The 18,662-nt window shown below is 40.1% G+C and overlaps 1 protein-coding gene across 6 annotated transcripts in view; it reads left to right on the top strand.

The window, feature by feature from the left end:
• The window catches only part of TMEM131L (transmembrane 131 like), a 79,839-nt gene that overhangs the window by 21,014 nt on the left and 40,163 nt on the right, over positions 1–18,662 (top strand). For 5 of the 6 annotated variants that reach the window (XM_066317700.1, XM_066317695.1, XM_066317694.1 and 2 more), the window contains 4 exons: positions 12,984–13,055; positions 13,999–14,122; positions 15,193–15,309; positions 17,354–17,464. In XM_066317700.1, coding sequence (XP_066173797.1) covers positions 12,984–13,055; positions 13,999–14,122; positions 15,193–15,309; positions 17,354–17,464 — 424 coding nt within the window. Of the gene's footprint in view, positions 1–12,983; positions 13,056–13,998; positions 14,123–15,192; positions 15,310–16,390; positions 16,543–17,353; positions 17,465–18,662 lie in introns of those variants that run through there. The other variant, XM_066317697.1, reaches the window with a different exon arrangement.

Below are 18,662 nucleotides of genomic sequence, written 5' to 3'. Positions count from 1 at the left end.
GCCTGCCTGCTGGTGCTGTGGGCCATGTACATCTCTGGTTTGTGTCTAAATCTTGATTCCTGGCAACTGAAGAAGGGTAGAGAGCTGAAGGGCCTGTACTTGACCGACTCCTTGACCCGTGCTTTACGTGCTTTGTTGCTATTAACTGCCTTTCTTCAATAGCTATTGTCTGATTTCTGTCTTGGTGTGTTCTGTCTTTTATTCCAGGCCTTTGCTGCAAGCCTGCTGCCTGCAGCTTGCGAGGTGCCTGCTGCCTGCTTAGGTATTTCTGTGGCCTGTCGCTGACCCAGTTTCTGCAGCATTTAAACTGCCCTTTTGAAAAGGGGACATTTCTGGCCTTTGTGAGCATTCTCAGTGTTGCTGGGATAATGTGGCTGATCCCGCAGATGCGGGTAGTGGCTTTAAAACAAACACACGTCCCTGCCCTGGTCCCCGTGCTTTCAGTCTTGCTTGGATTTTTTTTTTCTCTCCTTGTAAATAAAAACAATTATTCATGCTTTCTGGTCATTGAAGCGATGGGGCTGTGTTTTGTTGTTCCTGAAAGAATTACTGAAACTTTGCTGTGCAGGGAGGGCAGGGCAGTGCCCAGCTATATAAGAGCATATGCCTCCAAATTTGAAGATGAGAACCTTTGTCTTTGTTCCCAATCTGAGGAAACTTTTTTGGGACTTGGAAAACTTCAGGTTGTCCCATGTAATCCATGACTTTCCCATGCTGCCTGACTTGGAGGTTAAGTCATTCTGGGGGTGTGTACTCGACTGGGGACAATGACGCTTGGTTTGAACTCTCAGATCTTTTTTATTTTCCCGTTACCCACCGAAGGGTTGCAAGCTGTGGAAAGGTAAGATCAGGTGTCGAAAATGTGACTTTGTGGTAGCTGCGAATCCACGTTACCTACTGCTGGCAATGGTTTGGGGCAGCACCGTAAGTTTCTTTATTCCTTCTCTTTTTGCCATATTACTGCCAAGAGCTACATCTTCCATTTTGACCTGATTGAAAATTGGGCTTACAAAGCCAGGTTGCTCCTTTTTCAGTGTAAATTACTGCCATGGAGTGACAGAAGAAGCCTCTTCAGAGACTGGATTCCCAAGCTTTGTCTTGTCTTTCCCAAGCTTTGCTCTTGGTTCAGATGCATGTCCATCCATGTATCCAAATGCTCCCATTAGAAGGGGCAAAGTGCTGTCAGTCCTGTTCCTCAGTCCACCTCAGCTGTCCCTCTGCCTTCAGTGGGACCTTTGTGTGGGTTCCTGTGCAGGACCATGGCATTTATTTGCTTATCTTGAAGAGCAAGAAGCGTCAAGAAATGCATAGCCAAGACCAGTTAAATACAACTTTGGGCTGTAGAGGGATCTTCACCTTGTCTGGAGGAGCTTTTGCTCTCATGGGCAGCTTGAGAAACTCCATGTGGGGCATGCAGAAGCAAAAGGCATCCTTTATTGCAGTGGAAGCAGATGTCTAGTTAGAGGCTTCTCAAGAAACTAAAAATAGCGTTAGTGATGCTTTCTTTGCCTTTGGTTTCGCAGGTGAACATTTCCAGTTGGTGAATTCTGATTGGCTTCCTAGCTTTGAAAAAAAGGAGGAAATGCAAAAATCTAGGGGAGGTGGAGTTTTAATATTGTACTTCATTGCAAGCACGTTTTTTAGCAGATATAAAATAAACAAAAGCTGATTTCCTGCTGGTTTTTTTCAGCTAATTTTCCTGCTTTTCCTTTCCTCCTAGCTATCCTGCTGAAGGAAGCAAACGTTTACTTGTGGACTTTAGGTGCCCCTTGCTGGAATTCAGAGCCATAACATACCTGAGGTTTCCTTGGTGGTAGACATTTTGTTAATAGACCTGTGAAACAGGGTGTGTTTCATATGGTTCTGTATTGTATAATAGCAGAATACTGCAGCATTTTGTACATCAGAAGAAATTGGCTGGAGTGTATTCTGTGCATTGGCTTCAACAGATCCCAGATGTTTTGTAAGGAACCAGTGGTTTCTTTGATAAGTGTTGCAACTACTAATCCTGGTAATCCCAATTTTTTGTTTGCTTCTTTATTTGCCAGGTTGAATTTTCTGGTATAAATTTTTTCATATCTGCACGTTTCCTTTAACAACGTAATCTATGAACTATAAATATGCAGTAGTACTTAGGAGTAGGTCACAAACACACCGTGAGCATGCTTGTTTTTATTAATAGCACTAAGTCATGGAGTTGTCATTCTATTTTGTTCACCACAACCCAGAGTGACGAGTGACACAAGACAGGAGAGCTCAGCAAGCTGCACTTTTCAAAAGGGGCAGCCAGGAAAATTTTGCAGGCTGTCTGCAGTGGTGTCCTGTCACCTTGGGGGTTTACTGGCTTTAGGTGAAAAAGTGGAAATCATCTGATGCTGTGGAGGATTCCCATTTCTTTTTCTGACTGCAGAAGGGGGTTTACTTTGAAGTATAACCAGAGTTTTGTATGGGAAGCTGGAAGAGAACAGCTCTTTGTTTGAGAGTAGGTTTATATGGCTGTGCTATTGAAGCATAGAGATGATGATGAAAATGCACAGTGCTGTCAGTTAATAAAATGCCAGTGACCAATGAAATAGTCTGCAATTTTTTTATTGCTATTTTTAAGAGGTTCTTCGTAAGGTTCTGTATTTTGTGTCCTGTCAAAAAACCCCCCCAAAAACCAACCACCATACGTCACATACGGCATAGAGTCAATGAATTAATGCCCCAGAACAGAAAGCTTTGTCAAATGATGCTGAAACATTTGAAGCGGGCCTAAAGAGGATGTATTACATCCCAGCTGGGAGGGATGCAAAACAAGAACAAGAGAGTAATGCTCCTGTGAGATAGTGGTGGTGATTTGGGGTTGAAGCTACTTTTTCACTGTTGGTGTTTGGCTAGTAGCTTTAACTTTTCATGCTGAAGGCTGGTGGTGGCCCGTGGGGTGTGGGGGAGCAGCTTGGTTTCGCTGCTGTGCGTAGGATGACTGTGTGACCGCAGCTTCCCCCTGCCGCACCATGCTTACTGTACCTTTGAGAAAAGTGTAGCCTTGCTGCTTCTTATATTTTTATTTGCATCATGTTTTCATATTCATGTAGTACAGCTTGTGAAAATACTTTTCAATGAAAAACTTCGTATTTTTTAGAAAACTTATGTAGTTTAAATTTGTGGTAACAAAATTTGAAGATTTGGAGATGCTTCAGAAAGTCTTGTATGAAGTTTCATCTGCTAGAGGAGATAAATAAGTTTTTAATAAATTTGGCAATCAATAGTAGCAATAGCTTTTGTCCTTGTAAGACTGAAACATAGCCCTGAGAAGGCTGATCTTGGTCTGTTACTCAAGCAAATCTTTGGTTAAAGGATTTTGCAAGTGGTGCATGGTTTTAAGTTTTTGAGGGACTTCCCCAGCCATCTCTTATCAGTTTGTAAAATAAATTACTGCCAGTGCAGCGAAGCCATATATTGGAGTGTTTGCTTCTTTTGCATTTGTAGCATTTGAGGCTGACTATTACAGTGCTGTGGAGATAACTTGTACAGTTTTCCATACTGAGCTAATTTTGGTTTAATGCTCATGGGTAAATCACTATTCGTAAAGGTTGATGCTCAAAGATATACTTTGTTTTTAAAAAACTGGGCTGAAATTCACAAAAGGAAGAAATGCAAAGCCCGTATTGATGTTTTCCCCTATTGGGTATTTTTTGTAGCTTTGAGATGCGATCTTAGTGACTTTTCTGAAACTTCTTTTCAGGGAAACTTTTATCAGGTGCACTGTCCAGATTGGGGGAATAAATTAAAAGCAGAAGTTACTACTTTTTAAAGTCCTAGGTCTGAGTTTTCTTGTATTTGCTTAGTTTCCTTTTTAGTTAGCATTCTTTTTTTTCCTTTTCTCACCGAGGGGCAAGGCATGGGGAAGGATAGTGGGATTTTTGGCACTTAATGGTTCAGTGTAAAGGTGTCCTATGGGCTTTTGAGCTCCAGCAGGCAAACACAGGCTGTTCTACAGGCCTGTACTCTCTCATTATAAAAAGAAACTAAAAGACTTGGATTAATGTAGAAACAGCAAAAGGCAGCTCCCATAGGAAGTTTATCACTTTTAATTATTAAACAGGTCAAACTTATCAGAGTGACCACAGAGCTCTTTCATGCATTTTGCTGAACTACTGTAACTTTAAATTATTTCTGTCAAGGTAGAAGTTCTTGGCTGTGCCTGATGTAGAAAAAGGAAATGGTTGGGTGCAATGAAATTTGACAAGAATGTAACTTCCTATTGCTGTGAGCTTTGCAGCCCCACAGTGCTTCCTGTCAGTGAATGTTCCTAATACTGGTTGCTGCTTTTCTCGAGGTGGGAGCCAGATTCTTAGAGCTGGAGGAAAACTAGTTTCCCTGGCATGTGAAAGTGAAACGCTTGAAGGAGGAAGGGTTACTGCTTACTTGATAGTAGTTGGTCCTTTGCTCTTCAGGCTGGGGAGAATTTTTGAGTGAAATGGGGTGTGCTTGATGAAACGATTTCTTTTTTTTTTTAAATTATTATTAAATGAATTCTTGTTTTTTTTATTAAACACAGTTGATGTATTTAAAAAGGTGAGGCCTTGGTGAGGTCACTTGGATCTTTTCCTTCTTTACTGGTAATTGTTCTGTAGACATGCTGCAGGAAAAACAAATACGTTCATTGTTACTTTTGTGGGAATTAATTTAGTTGAGGCAAGTGTGATAGAATTTGTTTCTTCTGAAACACCTGCCTCTTGTTTTGTTTGGTTTGTAATTATGTTAGTGCAGGACTGTGCTTAAAAACTGCCTGTCCCACTAAAATTTTCTGCTGTCATTTTGCCATTGCAATGACAGAAAGGCTTTGCTACCTAGTAAGTAAAAACAATTGTGTTCTTCTTAGGTATGAGACAGGTGGGTTTGTGGCCTATCTTCTGACTTTTTTAAGGTTCTTTAATTCTGCCTCTTTCATGGGGCTGTGATGTGAATTTTGACTGTTTTCCATAAAAGGCTTTGAAAACTGTGGCTTGGGGAAAGTCATTTAAATTTCGTGGTATTTCAGCTCAAGGCTTGCATTAGAGGAGACATCATGGTGTCTTCATGGAAGCCTTTCCTCTAGGTACTTCTCTGTGTACCCTTTCCCTAGGGCTTGTGTTTTCAAAAGGTCTGAAAAAGGCCATGAGCAGCACATCCCACTGGAAAATGTTTTGTTTTCATTTCAGAGATGCTGGGCAGCAGTGTGGCTGGAGGACCTGATCTTTCAGAGGTGTCGAGACCCATAGCTTCTCTTGTAGGGGTTTTGAGTTGTGAGAGTTGGGCAGCTTTCTTCAAAAAGCAGCCATTTCTGTACATGTATTAAATAGGCCAGGGTGCTTCAGGTTTGACTGCCTTTGCTCATTCTAGTTAATTGAGTAAGATAGGCAAAAATTAACATCTCAGCAATTCTTTGTGATCTTAGTTACAGTTTATGAAGAACAAACCTGTGTTACGTAGGCAGTTTAAATGTTCTTAGGGGGTTTTTTTTTTGAGGGTTTGGCAACTAGAGGGTAAGCAAATTATGCAAAAAAAAATTTTGACTAAAAAGTTTTGAGGTTTAAAAAGGAAAAAAAATAGCATTAGCTGTCTTTGTGATTTTTGGTTTTATTTTGCGAACTCATGGGCTAGAAGGAGTCTTCAGAGATACATGAAATGCAGTATTTTCTTAGAACCCCACAAGTCCAGGGCCAGTAAAGACAAAATGTCAAGAATACCAAGGCTCCTGATGGAGCCAGAACTGCGTGTTTGTATTGGGTAAATGACTCTTTTAATCTGCCTTGAGAAGAACTTAAAAAAAGAACAGAGTAAATTGTATTGTTTCTGTTATTTTAATTTTAATGGAAGATTGCTGATTTCTTTGAAAAAGATAAATTGTGAAGAAGCTTAAAAAAGAGAAAGGCAAGCTAAAGGTTATATTTGAGAGCAGTTATCAGAGTTTACCTCATGAAATATTGGAGGATGTAAAGACATTTGTTGAATTATATGAAGCCAAAAGTAAAATGAATGTAGATGTTCTGCCTGGCAGGATATTTGGGATTTGCTGGCAGCAGTAGAGGTGCTTCACAGGAAAATGTTTGATGTGCATTTTGAACTAGTGGGCCCTGTACAGTCATCCAAAACAAGTAACTTGGTTACTGTCTGTCCATGATGCCTAAAATATACATGGCTTCCTTGGAACATCTCTAGAGAGTGCTGGTTGTTGCTTGAAATTTGGATGAGTAAAGGATTTCAAAGAAGAGGTTTCAGACAATAATTTCAAATGGATTCAAGTAATTGTAAATTAATGTCTTAATTTACTACAGATTTAAATTATTTCAGAAGTTTGGGACTGATTTATGTGAAGAAGTAATTCCATTTTGTTCTTAAACACACTTTATTGTGCTGCTCTGCTACTAAAATGCAAACCACAGGCACAGCTGAGGAAGAACGACGTTTCTTTTCACCAAGATGTTCGCTATAGCACTTTGTCCCTCACTGTTCATCTTCTTCCCTAAGTTTCTTTGAGTCCTTATCTCATTTTTATAGTGGTCTGCATTTAACTTCTTTGGAGTTGGTTGTGAGGGCAGAGAGAAAAGGCAGGATTTTTTTAAATATGTGTCCTTCCATTTAAGGGGCTTTAAGGCCTATGGGGTGAGATACTCTTAAGTTTGATCATTGCAATTTTGTTGTTTTGTGATGAATAAAACTGAAGCACTTCTGGCTTAGGTAAATGCTATTGCACAACTTGGTAGGAAAGGGGGTGACCACAGGCAGTGAGAGGAGAGAAGATTGCCCAGGAAGGTGACCTGTGGCTGTGGAAACACCAGGGCTAGAGGAGCAGAGCAGGTTGCTGGAGGAGAGCAATGCATGAGGGACAAAGTTGAAGTGAACAGAATGGTTTCTGCTTTACACAGGCTAGGCTTACCTACCACTTTATTTCACTGCCTTTGTACATAAGTCATCAGCTCACTTTTTTGTGCAGGTGTTAGCTATGTTGCTTTTCCAACTTCAGTAGTTTAAGAAATAAAAAAGAAAGAAAAGGTTGATAGACCTCCTTTCCTCCTTAAATGATGCCATAAATTATGAGATTTGTTTTTAGAGAGCTTGTCTCATCTCTTTCACTGGTTTCTTCTGGTTTAGCTGCCCTTTCCTATAGCCCAAACATGCAAAATAGCAGGTATGCATGCACATGTTAGTTGATAGGTAACACTGTTTTGGCCTTTCCTGCTTTCCGCAGTCTGGGGTTCAGTCTTTGATGTACGTAGTGTGCTTCAGAGGAAATAAAGGCAACCATCCTTCTCACAGAATTATAGGATGGATCAGAAGAGACCTCAGTAATACGCCTGCTATGGCAGGGACACTTCCGCTAGACTGGATTGCTCAGAGCCCCTGTCCAACCTGGCCTTGAACACTTCCTGGGATAGGGCAGCCACAACTTCCCCGTGGTAACAGGGCCTTATTTCCCCCACAGTGTTGCAGTGCCTTATTTCCGCCACAGTAAAAAAAAACCAATTCAGAATTCTCAATTGTGTTCTCTTACGTGTTGGTCATTCTTTTCCTTTAAAAAGTAAAAAAAAAAATCTAGAAAGACTGAATGGTTCATGTGTTACAGGTTGGTACAGGGCTTCAGGAGAAGTCCTCTAACTCTCTGGAGCTGAGGTGGCAGGTGTGACTGCTCTTCTCCAGGAGCCAAAGCCCCACAGGGACACACCATTTGTAGTTTGCCCATGAGTTGTGCAGGGTTATTGCAAACTGGACAATATCCTGGTTTCTGAGGATTGTTTCTGTCTCTAGGAAGGAAGTTAAGGTTAAAAAACCAAAAAAAGTCGTAATTTAAAGCTGTTTCTGTTTCTGGTAGAGAAACTTTTTTGGCAGAGTTGCCTGAACAGTAAACTCAAGTTTTAATTTTATGTTTCCAAACAATTTCATAATCTATTTCAAAGGCACTGTGTGTCTTTCAGGAGCTCTACTTTAATGTTTCTGATACTGGTTGTTGCTTTTACTGCCTTTGATAAAGGGGAAGTTGAGAGAAGAGAGGGACTAGGAATATGACAAACCAAAGCTTTGTATTAGCTCTGCATAAGACTTTGATTCAGCTGCTTTTTCTATTTCTATATCTATTGCCTCTTAATTACCTGTTTTTATGTGTCAAAATAATTTCATTGCATCAGCTGCAATCAGCATGATTAGAAGCATCTGGGTTTGGATGTTTCCCTATATGCTCCATTCTGTGTTTTATCAGGTGTAGTCTAGAGGAATTAATCTAAAATTAGTCAGTAAATGAGGGGTTTTATTTTCTTTCTCTATTTCAATTTGCATAAAAAATGTGCTTTCCTGTACAATATGCTTTCATATCTCAAAATCTCATCTTGTGGGTTCATTAGCGTTGCTGCACTGGTGATGCAAAGCGCCAAAATGCTGAAAATAAGTAAAATTTTCCTTTTACCAATATACTGAGACATAAAACAGTACTGCCTAAGCAGATACACTCAAAAAGGACCTCTTGTATGTTCAAGAATCCAGTCGTTTTTGCCTACTGCTTCCAAGAAAACCCTGCAGCCATAAAGGAAAAGACCTGACAATAAAATGCCTTTCCCCGACTTGCTTTTTTCAGCATGTGCTGTGAACAAAGTGTACAAAAAGGAAGGAAGAAGAAAGGGAACCAAGTAGCATTTGTGATTATTTTCAGCTACAGACGTTTGCTATCTGAATCATCGGATAATATGCATGCTAAGATAGAATGAAGTAATCAATTCAAGTGAGGAAATAGAGATGCAAGATGTAAGGAAGACTTAAAGGAGCTAATAGAAGAAAAAGCAACATTGGGATAAACTTTCTTCCGGGAAATGGTCAAATGCAGCTTCACTTCTGGTCAAATGCAGCTTATTCTGCAGATTGATTGTTTTAGGTGTATAATGAGATGAATCAACTCAGTTTTAAAATTTAAATTTTATTTAAAAAAAAAAGGCAAAACAAATACCCCCAATGCAATCTCCAGTAATTTATTCAGAATGGATCCATTCTTTTGTGTGGATCTTCAGGAGAAATATTTCCCGTGTGATTTTGACCAGTGAAGCAGGAATAAATCTCCTGTGTAAAATGATCTGTTTCTGTTGGACTTCGGGGGAAGCATAAGGCTTTTGCTTATTTCAAAAAATGTTTGTAGTATACATTGCATAAGAATATTAGGGTTTGGGACTGTAAATACTGACCATCTTGTTTATCTATATTTACTTAATACATCACAGATTAACAGAGCTGAAAGAAGCAAGGGCAAAACAATTTCAGTGCTATATTTAACGGCGCTCTTAGCATCCATCCCTGTATTAGTATCTCCTTTCATTAGTCCCACATCAACAGGACACCAAAACGTTCTTTCCTGAAGCAGGAAACATTGTGAAAGGCTAAAGCTTCTGCATGTTCAAGCACCTCTGAGGCTTCTTAGTGGAGGGAATAGGGTAGCTTAACATTTTTCAGCTCATGCACCTTTTAAAAAGCAACGACAAAATCTCCTAAAAATGCTGCCCTAGAGTTAGGTGTTCCTCTACTTGCACAAGTGATTTATGGTGCTTGCATTCCTCCATCCTGCTCTTCTCCCCTAGTGTCACCCCTCTTTCTTACCCCACCTACCCTCCAGCCCACTTTTTTCAGCTTCATGTCCAGCTTCTCCACAGCAGGCATTCCTGATGGTTGTGTGCACACTGGGGATTTGTCTCTCTCTACTGGGTGTTTTCTGCAAGGGAGGGTGATGAGCTGAAGTTTTCATGCCTTTCCTGCCAGAACTTGTCCCTAAATCTTCCTGGTGCTCTGGGTGACCATGTGGTGCCCTCCCCAACCTCCTCAGTGTTTCAATTTTTCTTACTCTTTTTTTCCTGGAAATGGATGGTTCAGAGTGTCGGGTTTTAAAATAACTATATTGTATATATTATGTATATTGGATGGAGAGGAGGAGGGGCATTGAATTGTTGGGCTCGGGGCTTGGAAGTGATAACACCACTGTTTAATCTAGGTTTTTGATGCATACTGAGTATTCAAAGTAATTGCCAAGAATTTCCTTCCCCTCTTCTATGTCTTTGTCCTTCAGTTCGCTTGTGCTTAAAAGTGCCCTCTGAAATGTTGGAATTGAGCTGCTCCATCAAAATCTTCCATTCAGAAGATGTTGTTCAACTGGTCTGCCAAAAAAAAAGAGATGCCATGGAGCATGAGGTCCAGCTTTGTTAGATGGCATGCTTAAGGGGATGTTAGCAGATTTTAAAAGCAATGAAAGAGTAGCTAGAAACCAGACTTTTTCTGTTGTGAAGAGGTCTGTTTCTCCACATTTGTTGTTTCAAGACTTCCATTCTTAGGCAGATATTTCTGTCTTTTCCAGGCCTGTGACGTTCTCATGAAAGGATCCGTGTACTTTTTTGGACATGTCATCTGTAGCTAAAAGAGCAATTTTTGGCAAAATTTGAGATGAATGTATTGGTGCGATGGTGTTCTTAGAGAAAAAAAGTGGGTTTTTTTGTTAAAAGTGACTTCAAATTTTAAATGTCTTAGTAAATTGCCTTGGTTTTATTTCACTGTCAGATTCCTCACAGGGATCTGAATTGTGTTTGGAATGTGGGGATGCAGGATGGTGTTCTGCCAGCTTCTAGCTGCCTTTTAGAGGCAGTAACTGGAGAAGTACACTTCTAATGTGGATGGGCCTGTCTCTTTCTCTGTATAGAAATGCACTTCAAAGTGCGTCCTAGTTGTTTGAGTGTCATGAGCAGAATGTTCTCCTGCCCATTCCCATTATTCCAACCCATCATCTTTTCCCTTGAGGGAGGAAGAACCAACCCAAAGCAGTGGTAGTTCTCTTTCTACCAGTTCTGTTGTTGAAGGAGCTCAGCTCTCAGGTTATGTTTTGGCAGTGCTTTGGCGCTGCTGATAAGCGGTGCAGACGCCCTGGAGCTGGACAGTGGGCTGGGTGATGGGCACGGTGCCATAGGAATGTGGCTGTTCTGCTTTCAGGGCCAGGCTGGAGCTTGAAGTGATTTGGCAGCCCTTGTGGGGTGCAAAGCAGAAGCTGGATGTCTTGTAATCACAATGGGACCATTCCTGGTCAAGCGGTGTGCAGGGATGCTCCAAAGTTATCTCCATGCTCAGGAGCCAGCTCGGAGCGGCACAGATCATTAACTGGGTCTTGTTTTCAGCCATGCGAGGTCCAGGCTGCCTCTCCAGAAGGAATAAATGGCCCCCCTGGGATCCTCCTGGTGCTACTTTCAGAGGGCTTTTCCCATTTTTTGACTGGTAGAGGGTTGGCTGAAGAGCAGTACAGTGTGTTTTTACGAGCCAATCTACAGCGTGGCTGTGTTCACCCAGACCAAATGAAATGCAGTCTCCTACATCCACTGCTGCATTTGCACCCTGCTGGTGTGTTTGGTACCTATTGCAAAGAGTGAGAATTGAGAGGAAAAGGGCTGATACTGCAAGAATTCCTCAGAAGGAGGGTAAGTCTTTGGGAGCTACTGCCAATTACATGAATTGGCAGAGAGGCACTCAACTTCTCGCTGTTGTCAGCAAAGATTTTTCTGGTGAGAAAAGGTATTTCAGCACTACCTGTAAGATACTAGAAGCTTAAGCGGTGGTGGTGAGGTTCAAGGTCATACTGTAGTGCATTAACCAGTGGCCTAACTTTTATTTTGCTGTTCATGAGTATGCATACAATAAAAGGATCTGGGGGCCTTTAAGAAACATGTCTTTCTCAAATGTTGGTGGCTCTTACTATAGTAGTAATTTGGTGTGTGTTTACAGCAGTAGTCAGACTCAACTTCTGGGTATGTAGCTGAGGCTGATTTTTGGAAGGGGAAGAAGCTGCTGGTTGCTGCAGTGTTTCTAGGAATTGAGCAAGAGCTGGCTGCTGCACAGACAAGGTGGTTGGAAGGAGACCGTCACTAGCAGCTTCTCAGGAATGCTACCTGGATATATTGCATTGTGTCTGCTACAATAGCGAGAGAGTTCTCTGCCTTCTGTGATTCTATATTTTCATGAAAGTTCTGGGTTTTCATAATAAAAAAAAATTATTTTTCCTGAGTGGTAATAAATTATGATGTCTGTTGCTTTGGAATATAACAGCAGGATTTTGTGCATGCTAAGAGTTATTAAAAGTATAATGTCACAGAACTGCCTTGTAAATTTGGGAACCAATTGACTGTGCTACCACAAATTATGCAAGGCAGCTGGATTACTAATGAGACCACAGTCCATCCTTCCCTTCTAGGACTCATCCTTGCTAGAATACTTATTAGCATCATGCAGTAAAGGTTAAACTGGTTCTGGCTATTCAGTGTTCATACTGCTTCTGGGGCAGCTTTTAACAGAGTAGCACTGGGTATGCAGATAAAATAAAGAAATGCTGGGGTTGTTTTTTGCCACTGTGGTCTTCGGGACTTGTGGAGGACAAGTTTTAATTGAGAAAATGATGACGATATCATGGAATTAATTTCTATGTTACAGGCTATGGAGCAATGTTGAAATAAGCTAAAAAATGTGCTAGAACTGATAGGAACTTCATTGTGACTTTTTGTAGGGCAAAAGAAAGATCATGATGGATGCGCTTTACAGCATTTCTTACTCTCTTCTGCATAGAAGAAACAAGCTGGCTTTTGCATTAAAGCCACAGCTATATAAGCACTTCTTTTGATCTCTGCTTTTGTCCGAGCTGCTATTTGCTCCTCTACCTGTGCATCTCTCAGGTGTGTTCATACCAGTGCTTGCATAGATACCTAATTGGTGAAACTGAGGATCTGCTCCTAGCTGACGCAGGTTTTATTCCTCAGGACTCTTCCCAGTTGTTTTCCCTCTGTAGCCCATTGCACAGCTGCATAAACAGGTGTGCCAGCATGATTGTGGAGACCTGTGCAAGAAGGGGAGGTTCAGAATGGAAAGAGTTAAGAGCCTGTAACGTATCTTCCTTCCCTGCAGATTGTAGCATCATGCCCACTAAATATTAATTGTGGCTTCTTCTCCCTTCTTTTCAGCTTCTCAGCGAAGATGCCTCCAAATGGGAAGGCCTTACATTTTCACCCATCAGTTCTGCATTTTGGAATGCAGTGAGTATCTTACATTATTGTTATTTTGGTTAGTAATGAAGCGTGGAGGAGCATACTGGGTTCTATTCTGGTAAAAAGCATTAGCTAGGATCATGCCATCATTTAAAAAATAGAGAAGTAATAAGTGCCACAGAGCTGGAAGTGCATTTCTTGCCTTGCAATGTTTTGTAAGTTAAAATGAACATAGATCTGAGAAGGAAGAAAAACTAATAGGAAATATAATGCATTCTGAGTGTACTTTTCAGGTGATTCTGCATGAATGTCAAATAATTACTTCATGCTGGTTGCTCATTTTTTGAAAGATTGCCTTTCTAGTGGAGGAAGAGCTTGTTGTTTCCTTTAAGTTTTGATAACAAAGTCCAGAGTGTCCCAAGCAAAACATACTGGTAGAATAAATGAGATTTTTCTTAGTTCTTTTTTGAGAAAACTTAAAAAAATTGTTCTTAAGTGATAATCAACCTTTGATCTATCAGTAACCAAAAAGAAACACAGACCCCTTGTGAGTTAAAAAGAAACACAGTCCCCTTGTGAGTTAAAGGAATATTTCAGAGGATGCACTGGAGGAATGTCTAAGATGTTGGGGTTTAGGATGTACTAGCTAAAACAAAGCCTCAAGAGAATCATTGCTTTAGCTGACAAAACAAGACTTGAGTTATTTAAACCTTTTTATATAAAACTTTGTGCTTTTTAAGGGTTATTTTTTCCTTTAACTCCTAGTTACTCCAGTGAGTTTTGGCTGAGTGTACCTTACATCACAGTGTTACGTATTTGTCTTTGTACACTAAAGGCATGATTTATCTGGTGTGTTTCCAAAGATTAATTACAGCTCGGTAATTGTTGCAGATCAACATGTTTTAGGGTGATTTGTGTTGCTTCTTTGGAGCATTCTCTGTCCTTATAAAGTGAATAATTTATTTATCTTTTTTTTTTCCCCTTGCTTTAGGTTACTGGGGTTACCCAGAGCTAAAATGCTGCATGCCTACAACCCTAGTAGAGATAGAGATGTTGTAGTCAATTCAGTGTTTACAGCTACTAGACAGTTTCATGTGTCTCCTGCTCATAGCCGGGTGAGTGTTGATGTACTTTTGGAAACTATGCAATGGCTAAGTGCCAAGCCTTCGTGCTGCCTTTGGCATAAGCTCTTCATTCTGTGTTTTTGTGCTTTTTTGTAGGACCTCCAACTCTTTTTCTGTTTTGCTAGTGGGTTTTTTGTTCACTTCTACTTAGACTTGTTTGGGAGAACCCATCCAAAACCTACAGTAGGGAATGTGTTTGACAGTAACAGAGGAAGAGAGGAATTTTTAAGTGTTAGGCTGTTTAAATCTCATTCTGGTGTAAGCAGCATTATGCATTAATCCACAGGCATGTGGGTGTTCTACAGCCATGAATTTTCAGTCTTTTTAATGGTCTAATGGGCATATTAGTCAGAAAAACCTGCAGTGAAGTGTTTTACATATTTTGTGTTGCAGGTATGGGCATAATTGCCTTCATGATCTGAGACCATTATTTTACCTCTGATTTTTTTAACAATGTGTAATAATACATTGTCTTAACAATGTATGTTAAGAATGAATTGCTGTGATCTCAGTTGGATGAAGCCCAGTTTTTATCCTCTGCTGATGTGCAAAGGGGTTTTATTATGTTTTCATCTGATTTTTGATTTTGCTATAGCTGAATGGCTATTACTGTGCAGACGTAAATGTCATGGTTCTACCAGCCAGACTGTCTAGTTTCTAAGAGTGTTGCCTAAGTTCAGCTTTGACTGATTTGCCCGTGTATCACAGGGCTATTGTTTCACTTTGCAATAGCCATCCCTCTCTGTTTGGGGAAGTGTTTCTATGCACTCACAGGCTGTCACTGCTGCATGGTTAAAATCTTATGCAGAAAGGAGCCTTGACTGGTGAGGCCCTGTGGTAGCTGAGAAACTCCAGCCATAACTTGGCAAGCTGCTGTGTGATCTCAGTTCTTTGTAGTAAGAGTTGAGAGTTGTGCACAGATGAAACTTCTCAGTGCTGATGTTCTGCTTAGTGGGATTTACATACAGGGGTGTACATGTGGAAATGTCCTGTGGGCCCTGTGACTGAGTGGTGAGTGTGTGATCACTGGCACCAAGCAAGCTTCTTTGTGGTCTCTGCAGGTCATTCCAGCGATGGGAAAGATGTCTTTCAGAGTACTCTTCCTGCCCACAGAAGAAGGCAGTATTGAAAGCTCATTATTTATAAATACCTCATCTCATGGAGTACTTTCATATCAGGTAACTGCTCCTATTTTTCGTATCAGGGAACTACTCTTATTTTTAGCTTGGGTTTTGGATTTATTTGTGTTTTAAAAACACAAGTAAATTTTTTTGATGTTCATAATTTTAGGGACATCAAAAGTTCATTGAATTCCTGATACAGATCAGGTGGGGTAATGTTACCAATTCATCCCTTTCACCAGATCATGCTAGTGTTATGATCACATACAGGTATATGGTTAAAATTACGGCTGTTAGTGGGGCTAGTTGTGTAGTAAAACCAAGTGTATTTGTATGTGTGTACTTAAAAGGTCATGGTCTAATTAGTTTCATATGTTAGTGTAGTCTAGATCGCACTGTACTGGAATGCATTTGTTGGGAAAAACCCACTAGGAAATATTTTAGGTAGTTTTGAGCTACTCTGCAGGATTTTATGTAACCACATTGGGGATGTAGCACAGGGTGAGAGGTTTAGGCCCTTAAAACATAAAAGTTGAAGTAATGGTTGTGCCTTAAAGCTGTCTGTCTTCTGTCTAACTGGTGAATTTAAGCAGGTCTTTTACTTTCAAAAATTTTTTGTAAGGGACACTATATACTCCAAATTCTTGGCCTTTATTATTTGGCAAAGAAAAACCTTAACTCTGAATTTAGTGATTTTAAAAGAGTGGCAGCTTTGTTCAATCATCAAGCTGTTTCATTCCTGTACTTTGATATTGTGCTGGAAAACAAAGCTCCTTAAATAAAAGCTAGGTAACTTCAATTGAAATACATGGGATTTAAATACAAATATTGCATTTATCTAGTATTTTTTAGAGGTGGTGCCACATTTAGCAGGAACATTATATCAAGGATGAGGAAAAAGTGCATTATAGGGTGACTGACCTTTTCTATTTGACATCTCACCCTCCCTGTGCCCTTCATTTATTGGCCAGTTAGTTCAGCCTCTTATCAACAAGTTGCAGGAAAGCAGTTGTCAGTGCCACCTCAAAATCCATTTGTTTCTTGTTGGACTGCTGCAAAAATCAGTAGCAGACTGATGGTTTTCATGGGCATTTTCACCAGCCACCTGAGACAGAGGAAGTAGCTGTCCATATTTTCAGCTCACATTAGGTTTAAGAGTTTCAAAAGGAGGCATGAGTGTTTGATGCACAGTTACAGTGCTCTTGAGAGCCCCAAAGCCTTGAAGCATCTGAAGTTTCTAATGCATTTATGCAAGAGTATGTACAGAAGAATCACCCAAATGGAGATGAAGTACCATTGTATTAAAATGTACTTTTTAAGTGCCTCCATTAAAAAAAGGGCATGTTCCTTCCCTTTGTTCTGTTATTTTCTATCTGTAGTCAGAGATCTTCAATGAACATAGAATGTATTTTGTTATCCTCTTAATTCAAAAGATGTGGATTTTTCCTATTAAAAATCAATAAATCTTTGCATACAAATGAAAAGCCCAGAATAATTTTAATTAGCCTCTAATGGTCCCCTGCCTCTTTGATCCCTCCTGGCCCCACACTCCCCAGTTGTTGTGAATCTCCTTGTCATAAACTAATCTTGGTGGAGCAAAGTATAAATGTAGTAGAGCCATCCAAATTTCAAATCTTACAGTATTCTGAAAACTGCAGTCTTTGAAAACCAAAATAATGAGAAAATGTTTCACTCAATTTTTAAGGCAGAGCCATTGAATTCAGTATTCAGTGGGACTAGTAAGTAACAAAGTTTTCTCAGAAATTACTGGACTCCCAAATGGTGATGGGTATATTGTAATTGCCAGGAGAGCAGTGGGAGGATGTAGATACTTTGTTTTTGAGATAACCTGATGCTCTGCTGTTGAGTGATTTGTTTCATCTTTGTAATAGTGCCTGAAAGAGTGATGATTCTTAAGTGCCATTTATGTCTGTGATAACTTTCTACATCAGAACGTTGTTTATTGTCTTTTAAAAGAATTTAATGTGTAACACTGATCTGTTTTTTGTGAAGATTGTTGTTATTAGCAATATAGTTTTGGAAGTTGCTGTTGTAACTGAAATTCTGGATGTTAATGTAATGACCTTTTTCTTAATACCAGGTTTTTGGAACAGGAACTCTGATGTCTTCTCCAGAAGAACCTAAAGTGCAGCTAGCAAATGCCTATTTACTGCTTCCACACATTCAGAACATCCAGGCATCACACACACTGGTACAGTATGCATTTCAAGGGGAGAAACCTAAGTCTGTTTAACCACAGAAGATTTTTGACCTTTGTTGGGATGCAAGGAACATTAGCAAGAAATCTAATGTACTAATGACTGCAGGAGAGAAATTGTAAGATACAGGGTTACTGTGATCAGCTGCTTTTATGAGACAGTCTCTGTCGTTTAAAATATCCGCACTTGTTCTTCTTCGTGCCCCTGTGGTGAGGTGCCTTCTAAATTGTGCTGGTAAAACTGCTTGCGAGGAGGTTCTGCTCTGACTGAACTGGAGAATTAGTCTGCCCTAAATGAAAAAAATAAGCTTTAAACCATAAAATTGAGAAGGGCAGGAAGCTGTATTGGTTTGTTCTGTTTTTTACTTCTGGCCAGTTCCCCATGCGAGTTTACAGCAGAGCTACACCAATAGTTAGCCACAGTTAAAAAGCATGGCATACTGCATGGATGAGAATGGGAGCTGGGAGTCAGTCTGCAGCATCCCCTCCTGCCCCTGTCAGTGCTGAAGATAGCAGCTTTGCTTGCCTATCTTCACATGGAGCTCTGGAGAGCACAGCAAGCTGAATTTATGAAGAGTAAATATTTGAGTTGAAAGGAGTTTAATGATTTCTGTCACTTGGTTGCAGATGCAGATATTTTCATAGTCTTCCAGTCCATACAGAACCTCTCAAGTGAATAAGTAATTTGAAAAATTGATCTTTCAGATTTTCTGTTGTGTATCATACACAGACATTGTTTCTCCAAAAACATACTTAGAATACCTTAGCATGTAACAAAATTTAGTACTTAATCTAAATGTAAGCTGTGTTAATTGCCTTTGTGATGCCTTCTGTTCTGAGAAAAACTACCAGCATAGATTGTATTTTTCAGTCTGCTATGTGTATGTTAGGTCAATCTTAACTCTATCCAGTGTTAATGCACAATTTCCTTCTCTCCCTTTCTTTTCCTCCATACCAGTCTCTTCCCATTAGTCACATGGTTGTGCTTGCTTGTGGACATGAAAAGACAAGATTCTTGGAAAGGAAGCAGAAATCTGTAGGTTTCATAATTTGTAGTGCTAGAGGTCAAAGCCCAAGAAGGGCTTTTTTGATGCTGTTTCTGTCTGCATCTTTGCATCTAGCTCAGTTGTCAGGGTTGTTGTCAGGTAGTATCTGAAAGTTGCACCAGGTAGTATCTGAAAGTTGCACACAC

This window comes from Sylvia atricapilla, chromosome 4 (assembly GCF_009819655.1).
Source record: "Sylvia atricapilla isolate bSylAtr1 chromosome 4, bSylAtr1.pri, whole genome shotgun sequence".
Taxonomy (NCBI): Eukaryota; Metazoa; Chordata; class Aves; order Passeriformes; family Sylviidae; genus Sylvia; species Sylvia atricapilla.
This window is presented reverse-complemented; position numbering and strand designations above follow the sequence as displayed.